The following is a 20,906-nucleotide window of genomic DNA, read 5'->3' on the forward strand; positions in this document are numbered from 1 at the left end:
CCAAGGCTTTACCGTTGGTTGGCCTTGCAGACCTCTGTCCTGTGCGGTAGGTAGGTCTCTCTCCTGAGCAGAGAGTGCTGAGTTATTAAAGTTACCCATGGGTCCATCTACAGTCTGCTGGCTGTAGATTGGGAAACTCCTAAGCTGTTTCCTGTGTCCCCTCTGGAGATGCTTGAATCTTAGTTTAGAGGTTTGCCCCAGTGCTCTTCTGTGGCAAAGACTGACCAGAATATATGATGTTCGTGCTTATTATTATTATTTATTTATTTGGGAATGTGTTTCACCACAAAGAATATTCTAAAGTGACTAAATTTTTTGCTTCTCAGACGTCTCTGTGGAAAAGAAGGCTTTGGTTGATTTTTAGCTCTGACATCCTAGCTTTTTCATTCTGCTTGAGCTGTTGCCTGAAAGCAGCTGCTGTGTCTGTGGACAGTACAACAATGTTCAAGAGCGTAGATTGTAAAGGGAGCAGCTGTCACTTACTCAGGAAAGTGAGGCCTTCTCCAGAGACTGTATCTTAAATTTTATCTTAGTTGTTCAGATTGTCACTTGGATCTCCCAGTTGCAGTGGGGGCTGCAAAGCAGGTACAGTGCTTACTTATAGCTGGCTACATTGTTGCTACTTCTGAATTTACTGAGAAACAGATCATAGCTGTCAGGAAGGTTGACTACTGTCTTCTGTCGGTTGACATGATGGCAGATGCCTCCCCGACCTCTGTTGGAGCTGTTGCTATGCATGGTCTGACGATGGGACTGAAGAGCCTTGTGCTTCAGTTGTTGTTAGTCCCCCAGATGAGGGTGTGCTTCAGGAAGCTGAAATTTATTTATTTTTCTTCATTTTGACCTCAAGGTCTCATAAAAAGAAACCAGAGGAAGAGGAGGAAGGCAGTACTTCCAGAAAGAAGGAGAGAGAAAGTCTAGAGAAAGCCAAGGGCAGACGTACTGTGGCTGCTGTTCCACCCACAAGGTAAATCTCTTTCCCAGTGTAAACTTTAGAGTAAGTACAGCACACCTGCTATTTCGGGAAACCCCTGGAAGCTGTCTGTGACCCGCAGGATGCCGAGATGGAAAGCAGATGTTCACAGATGCTGGTTTATTTTATTTTTTAATTTTTATTTATTTATTTATTAAAGATTTCCATCTCTTCCCCACCACCACCTCCCATTTCCCTCCCCCTCCCCCAGTCAAGTCCCCCTCCCTCGTCAGCCCAAAGAGCAATTAGGGTTCCCTGCCCTGTGGGAAGTCCAAGGACCACCCACCTCCATCCAGGTCTAGTAAGGTGAGCATCCAAACTGCCTAGGCTCCCACAAAGCCAGTACGTGCAGTAGGATCAAAAACCCATTGCCATTGTTCTTGAGTTCTCAGTAGTCCTCATTGTCTGCTATGTTCAGCGAGTCCGGTTTTATCCCAGACTTTTTCAGACCCAGGCCAGCTGGCCTTGGTGCTGGTTTAAACTTGCACAGGAAAGCTGGGCTCTGGTGCACGCCCTTAATCTCAGCCCTTGGGAGAGGCAGAGGCAGAGGCAGAGGCAGAGGCAGGCAGATCTTTGAGTTCAAGGCTAGCCTGGTTCACAGAGTGCCAAGGAAATCAGGGCTAAAAAACAAACAAAACAAAAAACACTCACAGGACAAGATCAGTACAACTTCTTCCCATCTCAGTTGAACAGGCCTCCTTGAGCTTCTTATCCTTGGTTTTACAGTCAGTAATCGACTTGGGGGGGAGGGTGTCAGTTTTATTTATTTGCCAAAAGATTATTTCAGTTTTTTTCTGGAAAATTTTGTTCATATTTTAATACAGTAGTTCTCAACCTGTGGCTCACAACCGCTTTGACAAACATCTATCTTCAAAAATATTTATAATGACATTCATAATAGTAGCAAAATCACAGTTATGAAGTAAGAATGAAAATAATTTTGTGATTGGAGTTACCACAACTCGAAGGACTGTCTTAAAGGGTCGCAACATTAGGAAACCACTGGTTTAATAATAGATAATGGTTTTATGGGTGTTGATATTTATTACAAATTTTATTTTGAAATTTAAAAAAAAAGATTTGCAGTATCACACCTTTTTGTTGTTTTTGTAGCATAGGCTGACTGTAATTAGCTAAGTAGCCAAGGATGACCTTGAATGTCTGCTCTTTAGTCTCCACTTCCCTAGTGCAGGTGATGTAGATATCAACCACCTCTCCTGGTGTGTGTGGTACTGGAGATTAAATTTCGCATATGTTAGTAAGTTCTCTGACTATAAAGCTACATCCCGAGCCCCTTATCTGCTTCTTTAATTTTACATTGCTTCAGATCTAGTTGATACAATATTTAAAGCATCAAATTATTTATTTACTTATTTTTTTTGTTTTTTGAGATGGGGCTTCTCTCTGTAGATCTGGCTGCCCTGAATCTCTCTCTGTAGACCAGGCTGGCCAGGAACGCCTAGAGATCTGCTTACCTGTCCCTTCCCAGTGCTGGGATTAAAGCCATATATCACCACTGGCTGGCTTTTTCTTTCCTTTCTTACACTGCTGGACCTGGAACTAGCTAGGTTACCTGGGCTGGTTTACAGTTCTCTGGCTTTAACCTCCCAAATGCTGGAATTCTATTGTGGCTTTTCTGGCTTTTTAGCTTAGTTTTTCATGTGGCACAAAAGCGTATTATTGGTATAGACAAATACATGAGTCTTTGGTGGTGTCTAGTGTTTTGTGTAGTTTAAGCTTTGTTCTCTGAAAATTTTATAGTGTCTTCATGGAAAGTACCCATCTTCTCTTAATGTTACCTAATTAAGCCTACACTGGTTTCTAGTAGATAGACTTTGGTTTTGACAGATATCATAGATTATACCCATCAGCTTTTGCATCCTTTGAATCACTTAACCCTTTTTACCTTTCTTCTCTCTTACTGATTCTTGTTTCTAGGCAGAAGGTTCTCAAAAGCACTGAGGAGCAGGAGCTGGAGAAAAGACTGAAGATGCAGCAGGAGGTGATGGAGATGCGGAAGAAGAATGAGGAGTTCAAGAAGCTTGCTCTGGCAGGGCCAGGTCTGTTGCGCCTCGCTGGGCCTTAACTAGGAGGGTGCTTCTTGGATTTTTGGTAGCATTTTTTGAGGTCTCTAAAGCAAAAACACCAGTTGGAGTAGCCAGCATAGGACATGTATTTATTTAAAACTGGCTGCATCCCAGGATTTCTTTCTCAACCTGACCACCTACACCAGTGCGTTCTCAGAGCATGCTGTTCTTCTCTTGTGTGTCAGCAAAAGGACTGAGATTCAGGCAGCCTGGCCAGCCTGTCATTTCCTTCTCATCTTAAAGGTGGAAGAGAAAAAATAGTTCTGTCAAATTCAGTTCCATTTAGAAGGGAAAGTATGACTTTGCATTGTTCTGGCATAGTGGTATTGATGGCATCAAAGCTAGAGATCCCTGCTTACTTTATTGGAAAAGGACTTTGGAGTTTATAGGGTCCCCTCTTAAAGATTTTGACTTAAATTTTGCCTTTAAAGTCAGTCGATGGGCTTGGATTCTCAGTGGTATGGAGTGTTTGACTAGAATCTGTGAGGCCCTGGGTTCCACCTCTAGCACCGATTCACAAAGGGGGGTGAGGTCATGACTCTATCAAAGCAATTGGAGTGAATATCTTTCTCCAAGCTCTGACTGCATCCCAGTAGCCGACTCTTCTTCCTTACCCAGTTTGCATCTGAGCAAAGGACTTCAAGCCCACTAGAACTCAGCGAACATAAAACCTCGATCCATAGTAACAGAGATGCGGAAAGAGTGTTCTCTGTTCTTAATGCTGTGTTCCTCTGTTCCTCAGTGCAACCTGTGAAGAAATCCGTGAGCCAAGTCACCAAAACAGTTGACTTTCACTTCCTCACAGATGAGCGAATCAAACAACATCCCAAGAACCAGGAAGAGTATAAAGAAATGAATTTCATGTCTGAACTTCGAAAGCATCCTGCATCACCTGTAAGTTGCCAGGCAACAGCATTTTTATTACTAATTGAGTAGGATTCAGCTGGAGCATTTGTGGTCATTATTTACGATATAGGATGATTGAGGCTTACTTTTGAATCAAGGTAGATACAAATTCCCTGTGAACTGTGACTGTCAGCAAATCACTCCTGGGAAAGCATGCTACCAAGTTGGTGTAAAAATTAAGATGGAATAGGAAGCACATAAAATTATGTGTGGCAAATTTGTAGAGGCTTTCTCCAGCACCTGAAGGTTCAGGTGTAGAAGAGAGTGTGGGAAGTATGACCTCATCTCAAATGAAAGACAATGATGACAGCAAATGTGAAGATGGGGCCGTCATTGCTTCTGGTGGTACTCTGCTAATGAGACTGGACACAGCATGAGAGGGCTGCCCCAGCCCCAGTTGGATCAGGGAGTTTGCTGTGAGATTGTGTCTCCTAGGAATGTCAGAAGCTACAGTCTCACCCACGTGACTGCCTAAACATGAGCTGAACAAGGACAGCCACAATAGGCATGCTAACATGTATGAAGGAAAGCTCAGGAGGCCTCAGTCCTATTCAGAGAACTACAGGTAACTAAGGAATGCTGAGAGCTGGAGAAATAGTCTTCCCAGGGAAGAGCACATCCATTGGTTATTCAGTACAAAGGGTCAGCCCTGAAACATACATATGAGTTACATTGTACAGACTGTCTTAGCTAGGGTGGCTGGTGGTGTGATAGAACACCGTGACCACAGAAATCTTGGGAGGAAAGGGATTATTTGGCTTATACTTCCACAGCACTCTTCATCACTGAAGGAAGTCAGGACAGGACCTCACACGGGGCAGGATTCTGGAGGCAGGAGCTGATTTGGAGACCATGGAGGAGTGCTGCTTACTGGCTTTCTCCCCATGGCTTGCTTAGCCTGTTTTTTGTTGTTGTTGTTGTTGTTTTTTATATGACACCACTCACAGTGGTCTGGGCCCTCCACATCAATCATTAAGATAAAAACAGCTAGATCTTATGGAGGCATTTTCTTAATTCAGGTTCCCTCCTTTTAGATAATTCTAGCTTGTGTCAAGTTGACATAAGACTAGTCAGAACACAGACTGAGCAGGTTATATATAGGAATATATATGTATGTATGTAACAAAAATTAATAAAAAAAAAGAGTCCATAAATCTGAAATTGGGGTGGTGATGATATGGGAGACTTTGGAGGAAGGAAAGAAAAGGGGAAAACGATGTAATTATAATGTCAGAAATAAAAGACATAAACCTAGGGTCATGTGAGCATAGTTGACACCTAGTTTAGCCTGCAGGACAAATTTGCTAATTGATAAAGGAGATTGGGGTAGAACCAGGGGTTAGTTATTTGCATAAAGGTTTTAGGACCTGTTCTTTCAAAAAATAAACATCAAATCTGAAGGAAAAAAAATCTTAAAAAAAGTTTGTTGCTACAGTGGTGAGTTCAAGATCTAACAGAGCCCATGTGAAAACTGAAGTTGGAGCAGACCTCATTGTTTTCAGTTTATTTATTATTATTATTATTATTTTTGTGGTGGTGGTGGTTGGGTTTAGAGGCAAAGTTTCTCTTTGTAGCCCTGGCTGTCTTGGAACTTGTTCTGTAGACCAGGCTGTCTTTGAACTCAGAGATCCTCCTGCCTCTGCCTCCCCAAGTGCTAGGATTAAAGGAATTTATGACCACTGTTCTGCTCCTTTTTTTTTTTTAATTTTCAAAAGAGTAATAGGCACTCTTAACTGTGGAACCACTCTCCAGCCAGCTGTTTGATTTTTTTTTTTAAACGACAGAGTTGTATTTTGTTCAGGCTTGCCTCAAACTCACTGTAGCTGAGAATGATTCCTGACTCTCCTGCCTTCCCCTCCCCAATAACGGGATGCTGGGTGTATACCACCCTCCTGACCAGGCAAAATTTTATTTTTAAATACTTTTATTATTTCTTTTTCTTTATGTATATACCTGTGTGTCTTGTGAGTGCGTGTCACGTATGTGTGGGTAATAGTGGAGTTTAGAAGAGGAAGTGGGATCACTACCTGACAGCTGGAATTAAATGGTTGTCTGAGTTACCTGATGTGCGTGCTGGGAATTGAACTCTAGGTTCTCTGGAGGAACAGTAGGTGTTCTTAACCACTGAGTCACCTCTCCAGCCTCCCCTATTTATTTATTTAATGTGTGCATGTGTTTTGTCTGCATGAATGTCTATACATCATATGTATGACTGGTGCCAAAATGTGTCTAGTTTTGTTTTTTGTTTTTTTTTTTGCTTTTTTTGGTTTTTCGAGACAGGGTTTCTCTGTAGCTTTGGTGCCCGTCCTGGAACTAGCTCTTGTAGACCAGGCTGGCCTCGAACTCACAAAGATCCGCCTGCCTCTGCCTCCCGAGTGTGGGATTAAAGGCGTGCGCCACCACCGCCTGGCCTTGTGTCTAGTTTTATTAGCAGAGCACCACCAGAAGCAATGATGATCCTAAATCAACATTCTGCAGGTAGTGAGCTGCTCACATTTATATAGTCATCTTTGTCTTTTATTTGAGATGAGATCATACTCTGTCGCTGCTCAAGTCAGCCTTAAGAATTTGTCGTCGCTGCCTCATTAGAAATGTGCCCTTGAGTTTTGCTTCCATTCACAATTAATGATTGAGCCAGGCCTAGTGGTGCATGGCTTTAACCCCAGCACTGGGAAGGCAGATGGGTGAATCTCTCGTGAGTTAAAGGCCACCTGGTCTACATAGTGAGTTCCAGACCAGCCAAGGCTACGCAGAGAGACCCGACCAAAAACCTCACTAAAAATGGATGAGAAGTTAATGCTCCACAGTGGGTAGACTTTTGTGTCAATCAGTTTGAGGGTCTATGTGGAGAGAGCTAAGTTAGGCCTCTGCCTGACCTGATGCAGACCCAGCAGCCCATGCCAGTTTCGTATGAGTGATTTTATCTTTTATTTCCCTTTCTCTTTGAATTCCAAGAAAACTTGCTCTTGATTGGTTCAAAGCATTATATACTTGGGGAAAACTGCATATGTACTATTATAGCAAAACAATTTGCTAAGTGCTAGATTTTTCAAAAGAAGAAACATGATTGCACAGACTGATGTAACCCTTGCTGAAGGACTCGTATGTGTAAGGCTCCTAGCTCCACAGCTGGGCTAAGTATGTGGCTGTGATCTCATTTAATTTGCTCAACCGCTCTTCCCTTCACAGGCCCGAGTGACTAAAGGATGCACCATTGTTAAGCCCTTCAATCTGTCCAAAGGAAAGAAAAGAACATTTGAAGAAGCAGTTTCTACCTATGTGCCCATTGCACAGCAGGTCGAAGCCTTCCACAAACGAACCCCTAGTAGATACCACCTGAGGAATAAGAAGGACGAGAGTAAGTCCCCCCCCCCCCCCCCGGACCTTGCTGGCTGGGGCTGCTTCTCCAGTCTCAGCACGGCAGCTGTGGTCGTTTAGAGGGATAGTCGGAGAGCGCGGGGAACAGGCACAAATGCTGATGCGTTTGTCCCGGCTTGGTGGTGGACAGATGAGAGGCTTTTATTTGTTTCTGTCTTTATGAAAGAAATTTCTACAAGAAGATAAAGTCTACAAATTGAAAATAGTTGCTGGGTATGGCACACGCCGTTAGTCCCAGCACTTGGGAGGCAGAGGTAGGCTGATCTTTGTGAGTTCGAGGCCAGCCTGTTCTACAAAGTGAGTTCCAGGACAGCCAGGGCTGCTGCTATACAGAGAAGCCCTGTCTTGAGAAACCAAAAAAGAAAAAAAGTACTGTAAAATAACTTACCAGGAGATGGGGCTAAGGGGGGTTGGTGGTGTATGCTTCTAATCTGAGCATTTGGGAGGTGGGGACTCAGGGCCAACTTGGTCTAAATAGTGATTTCAAGGCTAGCGTGGACGACAAAGAACCCAGACTCAAAAACAAATATGGCTAATATTTTGGGTAAAACAGGGTGCGCTTTTAAGCTCTCTGTAAATTTTCTCTTCCTATTAGGCATTGCTTAGCACTTTGTTGTAGGTGACCACATGAGTTACTTACTTTAAATGCAGTATTTCTCTGTTTTCCTTTTCAGTGCTGGGGATTCAGCCTAAGGCCTTGTGTATGCTGGTCAATCACTCTACCAATGTATTACATTCTCAACCCTAACTACAGTGTTCCTTAAGATTGCTACTATATCCTGACATTTTATATTATGAAAATAATGACTTTTTTTAATCTTCATGGAATTAAGTTTTCTTCTAGTCACACCTTCATAGTCAGATTCTGTTTCCAAAGAGACTCCAGTAAATGAGTCAGATAATAATTTTCCTCACCTTTATATAAGGTCTAGATTGAAAATTGTCTGGCTTGTTACGTACCAGGGAAATACCCTCTGTGAGCATTGTTAAGGTTCTAAATCAACCGTTCTCAACCTGTGGCTCATAACCTCTTTGGGGGTCAAATGACCCTTTCACAGAGATCACCTAAGACTGTCGGAAAGCAAAGATATTTGCTTAACGGCTAATAACAGTAACAAAATTACAGTTATGTGGTAGCTACAAAAATAATTTTATAGTTGGGGGTCTCCAACATGAGGAACTATATTAAAGGGTTGCAGCATTAGGAGGGTTGAGAACCGCGGCTCTAAATACTGATGTGTCGGGATAGTTGCTCTTGCTCTTTCTGTTTGTCTCTAACTTTCAGTTACTATCTGATTTCTTTGCCTCCCTGCTTGGTGTAGCTATAGTGAGGTCGGTTTGAAAGTTGAAATGTAGCCTAGGTGAGGCATCAAGTATTGATTCTCCTGCCTCAGCTTCCTAATTGCTGGGATTACAGGCAATGCACTATCATGCCTGGCTTTACCATTGACTTGCTATGAGTGATACGGATGTTTGTTGTGAAATTCATAAAGTTGGGAATTTCTCATTGGTTTGTAAAGGTCTGAAAACTGTAATAAAACATTGTTAACAACAAGCAAAGTAGATTGTTGTCAGTCGAAAGGCCTATGCAATGGCAGAGACCTCCATCGGCATAGTTAAGTTTTCAGTGCAAAGATGGCAGAAGAATTTACCCTTCGATAAGAAGGGAGGGAACATTTGTGGGTTGAGCACACAAAGCCAGGCGCCTGCTTTGTCCATTTTCTATCTGGTTGGGTCAGCATTTACAGGTCAATTGGATTTTGGAGAACTAAGCAAATGTCTTTGATTTTGCTTTACAGACTTGTTACCCTCCAGATCTGTGACCAAGATCTCAAGAGATCCCCAGACTCCCATACTGCAAACTAAATACCGTGCGAGAGTTGTGACCTGCAAAAGTGCAGCAGAACAGGAAGCTGAGGAGCTTGAGAAGCTGCAGCAGTGAGTCCTGCTGGCATGTCTGAGGAACGCTAGCAAAGCCTGCCTGTTTGCTTTCGGCCCTATGGGGGCAGCAGTTGCTGTTTTCCTTCTCATGGTGGCTCTGTAGACTGTGCTCCTGTCACTGTGACTGAGGTGGGAATGTGGAGGTGCCCTGGAGCACAATCTGGTAAAAGTCCAAAGCCGAAGTGCGAGTGGCAGAACTTAGTTTTGGATCCCTAGTCTGGGTAGACCTTACCCTGGCTGTCAAAGGATTTTTATAGCTCTCCTCTTAGAAAAGGCTAGAACTTGTCTGCCTAGATCTTTCCTGATCATCATGGTGTTGGGGTGAACCCAGGGTCTTTGTGCACGTAAGACAAACACTACTGTTGAGCTACGTCCCAGTCCTTTTTAACTTTTCAAGTCGAGCTCACTAAGTTGCTTGGGCTGGCTTTGTAGCACAGGTATGTCTAATTATCCAATTCTCTTGCCTCGGCCTGAATTGCTTGAATTACAGACCAGCCTTGCTTGCCCCTACTTTTTTTTTTTTTAAGACAAGGGTTTTATGTATTCCTAGCTGACCTCAAAGTTGCTATTACCCAAGGATGACTTTGATTTTTTTTTTTAATTTTATTTTATATTTATGGGAGTTTTGCCTTCATGTATTATCTGCAGTACTGGCATGCTTGGTGCCTAGTGAAAGAGGATATCAGATCCTCTGGAACTGGAGATGGTTAGAGATGGTTGTTCTCTGTTGGGAACTGAGGCTTTTTGGAGTAGCAGCCAGTGCTTTTAACCCCTGAGCCAGCTAGCTCACCAGCCCCAAACTTGAGTTTCTGGTCCCCTGTCTCTATCTCCTGAATGCTAGGATTACAGGTGCTTGCCATCATGGAGTCCCAAGCCTCCATATTCCCACCTGCCTCGTTTAGTCTTGTCAGGAGGTGAAGAAAAGATGGAGAGGAGAGATTTTGCTGTACATAGTGGATCATCTTATTGCTTATTTATAGGTTTTGTTCTACTTTGTGTAGTTTAATTTAAAAAGCCTTTTTTGTTTATTATTTAAATTCCCTCCTTACAGATACAAATTCAAAGCTCGGGAACTTGATCCCAGAATTTTTGAAAGTGGCCCTGTCTTGCCCAAGATACCTGTTAAACCTCCCACTCAGCCTGTTGGTTTTGATTTGGAAATTGAGAAACGAATTCAGGAGAGAGAATCAAAGAAAAAATCAGAGGATGAACACTTTGAGTTTCATTCCAGACCGTGCCCAACTAAGATCCTGGAGGATGTTGTGGTAAGAATACTTGAGGTGTGGGTGCAGGCAGAAGTGTTTTGCACATGACTAAAGATCCACCTACTCACAAATGTTCATGTTGGTACGTGAGCGGGGCGTCATTGTATCAGTCTGGAGAATGACAAAAAGATCCAGCAGGATTGGATTTTGGTCTTAAAACGTCAAGTCTAGTAAGAGGCAACGAGTGGGTAAATAAGAGAGACTCAAAAAAATTTATAGACTCATAGGTGGATGTATTCTGAAAATAGATGTAACTTTTCTGGGGTTTGGGTTTTTTTGTTTGACTTTTCAAGACAGGGTTTCTCTGTGTAGCCCTAACTGTCAAGGAACTCACTTTGTAGGCCAGGCTGACCTTAAACTCACCGGGGACCCATCTGCCTCTGCCTCCAAGTGCTGAGTAAGGTGTTCACCAGCATGCCCGGGCAACAGATGTAGTTAATGGGCTGCAGAACTTGAGAAGAGGGAGGGAAACTTCAGAGAGTGCTCTGTAGAGGGGCAAGCTTTGGTGACACATAGTAGAGGTGACATCCTTGTGCTGGCTGTGATGCTGACACATGTCCCCTTTCGTATGGCGTCCTCCCTCAGGATTGGCAAGGTTGGTTTCTGAACCTTGCATAGATAACCAGGATCTGTAAAAGCTCAAGTTGATAAAATATAAACTAACACACAATGCACTGGTGAAATAATTATTCTTTCCTTTGAGGTGGGGTCTTGCTTTGTAGCTCAGTCTTGTCTTAAACTTCTAGGATGCAGAGATGTCCTTGTATCTACCTCTTGGTATCCAGTACTGCAAATTTCATGCCATTGTGCGACTTACTGTATGTTGCCTTGCAACCTCAAGTTATACTTGCAAGGCTTTATAAAAACCATGATCATACCTAGGAGTAATCATCATTCCCTCTTTAACTGAAAGCCCCATGAGAGACATTATAAGCTGATGTGTACCAGCTCCTATCTATAATCTGTGCTAGACACTGGGAGCTCAAAGGGGGAATAAGACAGGCATTTGTCCTTAAAGCTGGCAGAGCCTGGTAGAATAGAGTGCATGCTCTCATCCCCAGATCTCCTGTAGGTGCTCTGTGGAAGTGTACAGCTCTTGAGGGGTTTCCTGGCTGTGGGGAGCCAAGGAATACCACAAAGTCACACTGCACAACAAACCTCACACAAGAGATTTATTGGATCGCTGCCTCTGCTCAGTTGAGAAGCGGCAAAGAACTGAGCAGGAGACAGGCTTATATAGGATTTCTTGGGGGAGGAGCTTTCCAGGGTAGAGCTTTCTAGGGTGGGGATTGGTGGAATTTCAAAGCAAGCCTAGGGATTGGTGGATTTTCAAGCCAGGAAAGAGAATTTGGATCACTAACCCAACACCAAAGGTTCTCAACCTGTGGGTCACGACCCATTTGCTAGGGATTGCTTAAGACCATAAAAGAACACAGATATTTACATTATATATAATATATATATATAACAGTAGCAAAACTACAGTTTAGAAGTAACAGTAGGAAATAATTTTATGTCACCACAACATGAGAAACTGTATTGAAGGGTCACGGCATTAGGAGAGTTGAGGACCACTGCCCTACACTATAGAGAAGGCAGACAGATGCAAATGGCAACATTCCTGGGCCTCAGAATTTGAAATTGAAATGTAAAAATAACAAAAAGGGAACTTCTGTTTGTGGAAATTATATTTCTTTTCTTGTTTTGTTTTGAGATGGGGTTCTCTGTGTAACAAGCCCTGACTGTCCTGGAACTGCCTTTGTAGACCAGGCTGATCCCAAACTCAAAGAGATCTGCCTGCCTCTGCTGCTGGGATTAAAGATGTAAGCACCATCGCCTGGCTTTTTCTTTGTGTCTAATAGAGGCCCTCATTGGCTTTGACTAACTTTTTTCTTTCCTTTTTATTTTTTATTTATTTTTTTGGGGCGAGGGGGGGGACTCGTGTAGCCCTGGCTAGCCTGAAACTGGCTTTGTAGTCCAAGCTGGCTTTGAATTCACAGAGATAAGCTGGGATTGAAGTTGTACACCACTATTCCTGGCTAACCATAACTTTTTTGTGTTTATTTGGGAGTTCCAAGAATGGAACTCTCTGATCACCATTCTCTGCAGCAAACGCTTGTACCCCCTGAACCATCTCACTGGTTCCCCAAAGATTTCTTTCTTTTTTCTTAAAAGGTTTGTTTTATTTATTTATATGGAAGTCAAAGGGGGGGGTTATATGATTCATGGGAGTTACAGGTATTTGTAAACTGATACGCATGCTGGACTCCAGATCATTCCTTACAGAACACCTTTTCCTTTCTGAAATTATGAGGATCGATTGCTCTGCGAGCTGTCTGTGTGGCTGCTGCTTAGGGGTTTCATTGCTTCTCTTTATACTGTAAGCAGACCACTCTTACTGTATCCCCGGGTTGGAAGCAGAGAAAGGTAAAAAAAAATGAGAGGGGAGGGGGTCTTTCCAAACTAAATGAGTCCTTAGATATTGAACTGCTTTGCTTTGTGAGAATTTCTGGCCTAGGAAGCTGTTGATGTGCTCTCCCTCGTGCAGGTGGGAAGCAGAGCTGGGCTAGAGCAGAACCCTGGCTTCCAGGCTTTCTTCCCTTGTCACAGTCCCAGTGCAGTTCACCACGCAGTGGTGCTGTCTGTCCATCTGTGCTGGGTGTGGCCGAGCGTCAGATTTGTTGTAGTAAGAATTGTAACTTCAGCTCCAGGGGACCTGAAACCCAAGGCAAAACACAATATAGATTTTTAAAACATGTGAAAGCATATTAATGACAAAGTCTGCGGACTGAATTTCCTGTGAAGATAGAAGCCTTCAGAAAACAGAAAATCTGGGGCTTTCTAGAAAGATAACTCAGCAGTTATGAGCATTCACGACTCTTGGAGGAGCTGGGTTGATTTCCAGCACCCATAAGGTTGTGGTGTACTGCCATTCATCACTCCAGCCCAGGTACCCAATGCCCTCTTGACCTCTCTGATACCAGGCATCACACGGTGCACATATATACATACTTGCAGCCAACTACTCATACACATAAAATAAAAATAAATAGGTACAATAAACTTTTGCATGTACAATCAACTGTAATTAATGGGTTCTGCATCTGTGAATTCAACTAACCATGGATGGAAAAATATTTAGAAAAAAATACATTTGTATTGATCATGTACAAACTTCTTTCCTTGGCTAATATTCCCTACATTGTATGATATAATAAATTCACATAATATGATATAATAAATATGCTAGAATAAATATATTTAACACATTTTCATCGTGTTAGGTATTATGAGTAATACAATAATGACATAAACTATATGAGAAGATGTACATCAGTTAATGCAAATACTGCACCATTTTGTATACGGGATTTACACGTGATCAGTTTTGGTTTCCGTGAGTGAGGCTCCTGGAGGTTCTGACAGTGCTCACAGTGGAGGCCTCTGCTGTCTCAGCACATGAACATTTGAAGGCATTTAATTTCCCTTTTTTGGTTTTGTGTGTGTGTGTGTGTGTGTGTGTGTGTGATGTTTGTATGAGAGTGTTAGTCCTTGCACACTCATGTAGAGATCAGGATAATTTTGGGAGTTGGTTCTCTCCTTCTACCATGGGTTAAGGGATCAAATGCAGCTCAGGCTTGTTGGCAAGTGTCTGCTCATCTGGGTTTTATTTTCTCAGCCTGGGTTCTAGTATTTCATGTTGTGTACTGGAAATATTGTTCTGGAATATTTAATTGAACTGTGTGCTCCTCCTAGGGTGTTCCTGAAAAGAAGGTAATTCCAGCCACTGTCCCCAAGTCACCAGTTTTTGCATTGAAGAACAGAATTCGATTGCCCCCCAGAGAAGATGAGGTGATTGCTTGGGAGGAGGATGTTTCCTTTTTTTCTGCATCATCAATTTGAGTTTTTACAATTAATGGGCCCAAAGGCAATCAGCTCTAGTCTGTAAGAATGATATGAATGTTTGACCATCTGTTTTGCTCCTCTGAGAGCGACTGGTAAGGTGTGACTCTCGACTTTGAGCGATAACGGGTTGCAGTCTGTGAAAACAGCAGGGAAGTCAAGCACTAGAGGCTTGTCCATTCCTCTAGCATTGGTCATGCTGGCTTTGTAACATGGTCAAGAGTTCCCTGAATTATTGTCACTGCTCAGAGAGGGACTTTTAAAAAAGCAGTTACATTGTATTGTCCTTGATACAAAAGGAAGGTGTCTGAAAGTGGTGATTCATGGAACTATAAAATGTTAATTGTCATTGATCATGCTGGCTTCTTATTACATCTCCTATTTTATCTATATATATCCAGAGTTAGGGTAATTTTATAGCAAACCTCAGCATAAACCTTTTTATAGGTTCAGTGGAAACTAAAATACACGGTAATCTTATGTTACTAGCTTGAACCCAAACAACTAACTTGGTCCTATTCTGGGTTTGGCAACCATTAATTCCAGTCACATGTTTTAGTGGAGTCTAGAGTCTGAGTCAGAGTCTAAGGTGGAAGTATGCTTGCCTAGTACTTTCTTCTGCTCCTCATTTTGTCTGTTGGGTCTCATTAGTTATTCCAGCATCCCTGTGAGGAACTTGAGATTTTTAGAGTAACTGTGTTGTCGTTTACCAAATGTTTTTACGTTGCAATGACCTGTGGTGTGGCAGCTGAGTTGGCATTGTCCATCTTTGATAGAAAAGGAAGCTAGGTTTCTGTAGTCACATCTCAGGCTGAGTGACTTAAATCTCATACAGTGCCTTCTGAGTTCCCGTTCTGAGGTGGGTGGGCAGGGAGTCTTGAGGAGTCTTGTTTCTAAACTGTAGTTTCTCTCTCAGGAAGAGGATAAACCAGTCGTGATACGAGCTCAACCTGTGCCACATTATGGGGTGCCATACAAACCCCACATCCCAGAGGCCAGAAGTGTGGAGGTGTGCCCTTTCTCCTTTGATACCCGGGACAAAGAGCGCCAGTTGCAGAAGGAGAAGAAAATAAAAGAAATGCAGAAAGGAGAGGTAGGTATTTTATTTTACAAAATACTATTCTTTGATCTCTTAAAGGGAAGCTTTTCCCCCCTCCGCTTTTTTTTTTTTTTTAAGGCAGTGTCATGCTGTGTAGACCAGACTGGCTTTGAATCTGTGTTTGTCCTGCCTCTGCCTCCTAAGTACTGGGATTATAGGGATGTATCACCACACCTCACTCAGGGAACTTTGTTTTTGGTTTTTGATACAGGGTTTCTCTGTGTAGCTTTGGAGCCTTGTCCTGGCACTTGTTCTGTAGAACAGGCTGGCCTCGTACTTACAGAGCTAGGTCTGCCTCTGCCTCCCGAGTGCAGAGGTTAAAGGTATGCGCCAACACTGCTTGGCATTCAGGGAACTTTTACTAAATATATGAAAATATAGTTTCTAATAAAAAGTATATGTATGCCTTTTATATGAAATTACTATTAAAACCATTGCTTTCCACTGATGCTTGCAAGACCCCTTTGGAAATCTGTTTTGGGCAAGTAACTTAAGTAATCTGCCTGGCACAAGGAGGCTAGTTTTGGAAGGATTAGGAGGAAAACCTAGGTTTTCTTTGGGACAGAGAAAGGTCAATTGCTTTTCTGCTAGACCATGTGGCTTTGAGAACTGACTTAGCTTCCTGTCTTTCAGGTTCGTGCACATACTTAGGAACAAATATTGCTTTCTATCTGTCTCAGTTTGCTTTCTATTGCTATGATAAAATACCACACTTGGGAAGAAGGTTCTTTTTTTTGTTTTGTTTTGTTTTTTGTTTTTTTCAAGACAGGGTTTCTCTGTGGTTTTGGAGCCTGTCCTGGAACTAGCTCTTGTAGACCAGGCTGGTCTCAAACTGACAGAGATCCGCCTGCCTCTGCCTCCCGAGTGCTGGGATTAAAGGCGTGCGCCACCACCTCCTGGCTTGGGAAGAAGGTTCTTGTTTGGCCATGTTTTCTCAGTTGAATTTTCCCCTTTTCAGATAACCCTGACTGTGTCAAGCTAGCAAAATGCTCACCAGCATACTTGCTAATAGGCTTTTTTTTGGTTCTGTTTGACTTTTGAGATAATTGTCTCACTATGTAGTCTAGGCAGATGCGTTGATCTCCTAACCCTGCTTCATCAGCTCCTGGAGGTCTGGGCATATAGGTGTGCATTGCCAAGTCTGGCAAGAGTTCCTTGTAAGTTTTTGTGTTTATCTATTTTATTCAGTGATTTGAAGGTGGGAAGGTACCGAAGTCGTCAACAGAATCAGATGTCCTCTGTGGGATACGTTTTCCTGACTTCCCCATTGATCGAAGATCCTTATGTTACTCTTCTGTTTGCTTTTCCATTAGGTGCCCAAGTTCAAGGCACTTCCTCTGCCCGATTTTGACACCATTAATTTGCCAGAGAAAAAGGTAAAGAATGTGACTCAAGCTGAGCCTTTCTTGCTGGAGACAGACAAGAGAGGCGCCTATAAGACGGAGCTGTGGAAGCACCAGGTAGGAATAGGGAGCAGCTGGAATGTTGTTGGTTGATGGGTGTGTAGTGAGTGGGCAGGACTAGAGGTTGGACAGGTAGATCCACTATCTCTTGAAATCGTCTGGGATGAGAGATTTGATTACTTTAATATATTCTGTTTAAACCAGGAGTCACATTGGTTTTTCTGTAAAAGGTCAGGTAACGTTTATTTTAAGTTTAATAGGTTACGTATGACTTTTGTCAAATAATTTCGTTCCCCATTTGCCCCATTTGCCCCATATGTATATTTGAACATGTAAGTACTATTCTTAGTTCAAGTTGCATTTGGCCAGAAGGCTGAATTTTGCTTCTGAGTTAGCAGTCACCTGGTGGTGCAGGACTCCTTAGTCAAGAGTTTCTGTAACTCCTTTCTCATCTGTTTCCTTAAGTTGGTGCTTTGGTAAAAAATCATGCTGAGAGAATTGGTTCTCAATAAGACAGGCTGTTTTCTCAGCATGGTATGTGATATAATTGATCTTTATATATCATAATAGGCGATTAAAGGCATGATTGATTGATTGCTTATAGGCTGGTATAATTGTCATCTAATCTTGCTACTATTACTATTCTCTTTCTCTCCTCAAAACAAAAACTAACCCTGATTTAATTGAGCCTCTGGGTCTGACCACTCACTCACAGGAAATAAGGGGTAGGAAGTGCTAGCTTTTTAACAGGCAGCCCGGAACCTCCCGAATGTGTGCTGCTGGTGCAGTCGTCAGGAGCCACTGTATGCTGCTGTCTCACAGGCTTTCCTTTTAACAGCTGGAGGAAGAGCAGAAGCAGCAGAAGGAAGCAGCTTGCTTCAAGGCTCGTCCAAACACCGTCATCTTCCAAGAGCCCTTTGTTCCCAAGAAGGAGAAGAAATCAGTTGCTGGTAGTATTTTATGTGCTACCGGGGGCTGGGCCAGAATGGGTTTCTAGGACTTGCTATGCCAACAAGAACTCTTCCCTGAGAGGATGGCAGCTTTCTTCCCTCAGACCCGGCCTTTTGCTCTTGTTGGACCTAGTAGCACCCTTAAGGTGTTGTGTGTTGGGGCACCTGGGGTAGAACAGGAGTCGTGGGAGACACAGCTGGCTAGTCATACCCAGGAAGAGAGCCAGTGGATGAGGGAAGGGTGTGGAGATTTCTTAGCTGTGGACAACATGGCAGGAAGTTGGGATTCTTCTACTTAGCACACAGGGTTGAGCAAGCTACTTCACCTCTCTGGGTCTTGCTTTTGTCTCATTTACACTAAATTATTTCGGTAAGCCTTCCCAGCTACTCAGCATTGCAAGTCTGTAATGTGACTTTACTTCACGCTTCTTCCTCAGTGGCCTTTGGGTGCTAGCCAAGTCTCTCCACTTGGCCTAGTCCTGGGGGACTAGGTTTATGAAGTACTGCATTGCATCAATGTTGTCTCTGTTTCTGTACTCAGAGAACCCTTCCGGTTCTCTAGTTCAGGAACCCTTTCAACTGGCCACCGAGAGGAGGGCCAAGGAGCGGCAGGAGCTGGAGAAGAGGACGGCTGAAATGGAAGCCTGGAAGATGCAGCAGTTGGAGGAGGCCAGGCAACAGGAAGAGCAGCAGCAAAAGGAGGAGCTGGCCAGGCTACGGAGAGAACTGGTAATCGACTGGGCAGCGTGTGCACTGCCAAACCCTGGCTCGTCTCTGTTGTGTTTTCTGGTGGAGCTGGGGCAAGCTATTCCACATCTACCTGACAGCCTAGTGAGGGGAACAGTACCATCTCTCCCACGTACACTCTGAAAATCAGCCTCTACTTTGTCATGTTAATTTTTTTCTTCCCTTTTCTTTCCTTTTTTTTTTTTTCCAGCTACCTGCCTGGTACCTGAGTTTGTTCCCAGTATAAATCTGTCTCTATAGCAATTCTCGGTGTAGGTCCTTGCAGCATCCTAAGCACAAGTAGTCACTGCTGTTTGTTGCTGCATTAAACTGGCTAACTCTAAGATTGATCTTACACTCTTCATGAGTGGCTGACACCTCTCGCTCCAGCAGCCTTCTTGATTATTGCTCTTCTGCCTTTAGGTTTGAACTGATTTTGTTGAATACTAAAAGTCAATCAAATAAGCTTAAAACTTTACTCTGGTAATTTTTTTAAAATATTTTTTTATTTTTAGATATGAGTGTTTTGACTACGTACTTCTGTGTACCACCTGCATTGGAGTACCCATGGAAGCTAGAAAAGGGGCATTAGGTCTCCTTTTTAAAAATATTACATTTTTTTTAATTTTAAGATTTATTAATTTATGCATATAAGTGTTTTGCTTGCAAATATGCATATCCACCCTGTGTGTGCTTTGTTGGTGTCCTCTGAGGTCAGAGGAGGGTGACAGATGCCCTGGGATTAGAGTTACAGATGGTTGTAGGTGCTGGGAATTGAACCTGGGTCCTCTGGAAGAGCAATCAATGCACTCACTTAATCCCTGAGCCATTGCTCCAGGCTCTGGCACAATTTTTTACCTTGTGACCTTGTCTGCCATGGTTGAGAAAGGCTCTATTACTCTCCCTAGTAAGCTACACTGAGGATGAGTTTGACATTCTTAGTGAGGGACCCAGTAAACGACAGTAGAAGCCTGTTAGGACACCCTACTTCTCCATTTGATATTTGTAATTGGGCTCTGTCAATCTTTCCAACCGGTTTCCTCTAAAAGACAAAGCAAGCGACTGCGTAGTTCTGCAGCATCCTTCTCACTGGAGTTTTGCTCTCCTCCTCCTCAGGTGCACAAGGCGAATCCGATCCGCAAGTACACAGCCGTGGAGGTGAAGTCCAGCGAGCTGCCGCTGACTGTGCCCGTGTCTCCTAAGTTCTCCACCCGATTCCAGTAGACGCTCTGGGCATCACACCGGGCGTAGAGACAGCCTTTTCTCAGGCCACCCCTGCGTGGCAGTGGACCTGACAACTATGGATGACAGTTTTCTTGAGGATCATTATAAACAGATTTGAGCTAATGAGACACAGCTCATTTAGGCTTTAACCAGACTTCTTGTAGCTGTCTTCCTTCCAACATCAATTGCTCCTTTACCATTGGGCTTAGCTCTGACTAGAATTTCAAGTGCTTACTTTAGCACAGGCTAATCATTTTCTCCTAATCTCCCTCCACCCTTCTTTTCTATGTATATTTTAAGCACAAAATAAAGGACGTTAAATCGTGGGCTGTGGTTTCCGTTACAGTATGAATGAGAAGCAGCCAATCTGTCAGATTCATTCACTGTTCAGATTGAGTCTGTGGTTAAGGAGCCCTGTGCTCTGAGGCAGGGGCCGTCCTTAATGGCACCAAGGAAGACAACGGCGTGGATTCACGGACACCTTCATCCAGAGCTGCTGTTGAAGCATATTCTTTAATGTTGGTGCAGCCTGCATTTTCAAACCTGACTTGGAATAACATTTTTTTTTAAAGGTCACAGGGATATATTCTGCTCACTGTTTTCCAGGAATGCTGTCCATCCTCCTGACGGGGATGACAAGGTGATGTAGTTCAGTCTGTGGCAGGGTGACCAGAAGGCACCACTCGGGCTGGAAGTTAAAACATGTCTGTAAGCTCCACGGGCCTGTCCCCTGTTGGCTTACATTCCCCAGATGGACCTCACAGGACAGAGGTTCTACAGCCTCCCAAAGCAGTACCAGGCTAGGAACCAAGAAACAAACCAGCCTATGGGGGTGTTTTACATCCAAACCATAGCACTTCACCTGTGGCCCTGTAGGCTCTTGGCTCTTGCCCAGTGCAAACGCGCATATTTCAGCTTCAGAAGTTCCCATTGTCTCTTTTTCCTTCCTTCCTGAGATCTGTTGATTATATTTGGTGTGGCTGTTTTACCTATGTGTGTGTACGTGGAATTCTTGTATACTTGTACCAGTGGGTGTTTGAGGAGTCCAGAT

The 20,906-nt window shown here is 43.3% G+C and overlaps 1 protein-coding gene across 3 annotated transcripts in view; it reads left to right on the forward strand.

Moving 5' to 3' along the window:
• Positions 1–20,178, forward strand: part of Tpx2 (TPX2 microtubule nucleation factor) — a 46,609-nt gene extending 26,431 nt beyond the window's left edge. For 2 of the 3 annotated variants that reach the window (XM_075962531.1, XM_075962532.1), the window contains 12 exons: positions 851–967; positions 2,912–3,033; positions 3,803–3,954; positions 7,156–7,324; positions 9,144–9,282; positions 10,337–10,550; positions 14,307–14,402; positions 15,370–15,546; positions 16,866–17,012; positions 17,794–17,905; positions 18,447–18,634; positions 19,748–20,178. In XM_075962531.1, the coding sequence (XP_075818646.1) occupies positions 851–967; positions 2,912–3,033; positions 3,803–3,954; positions 7,156–7,324; positions 9,144–9,282; positions 10,337–10,550; positions 14,307–14,402; positions 15,370–15,546; positions 16,866–17,012; positions 17,794–17,905; positions 18,447–18,634; positions 19,748–19,855 (1,741 nt within the window). In that variant the 3' untranslated portion in view covers positions 19,856–20,178. The remainder of the gene's footprint in view (positions 1–850; positions 968–2,911; positions 3,034–3,802; positions 3,955–7,155; positions 7,325–9,143; positions 9,283–10,336; positions 10,551–14,306; positions 14,403–15,369; positions 15,547–16,865; positions 17,013–17,793; positions 17,906–18,446; positions 18,635–19,747) is intronic. The other variant, XM_075962534.1, reaches the window with a different exon arrangement.
• The last annotated feature ends 728 nt before the right edge of the window (positions 20,179–20,906 follow it).

This window comes from Microtus pennsylvanicus, chromosome 2 (genome assembly GCF_037038515.1).
Source record: "Microtus pennsylvanicus isolate mMicPen1 chromosome 2, mMicPen1.hap1, whole genome shotgun sequence".
NCBI lineage: Eukaryota > Metazoa > Chordata > Mammalia > Rodentia > Cricetidae > Microtus > Microtus pennsylvanicus.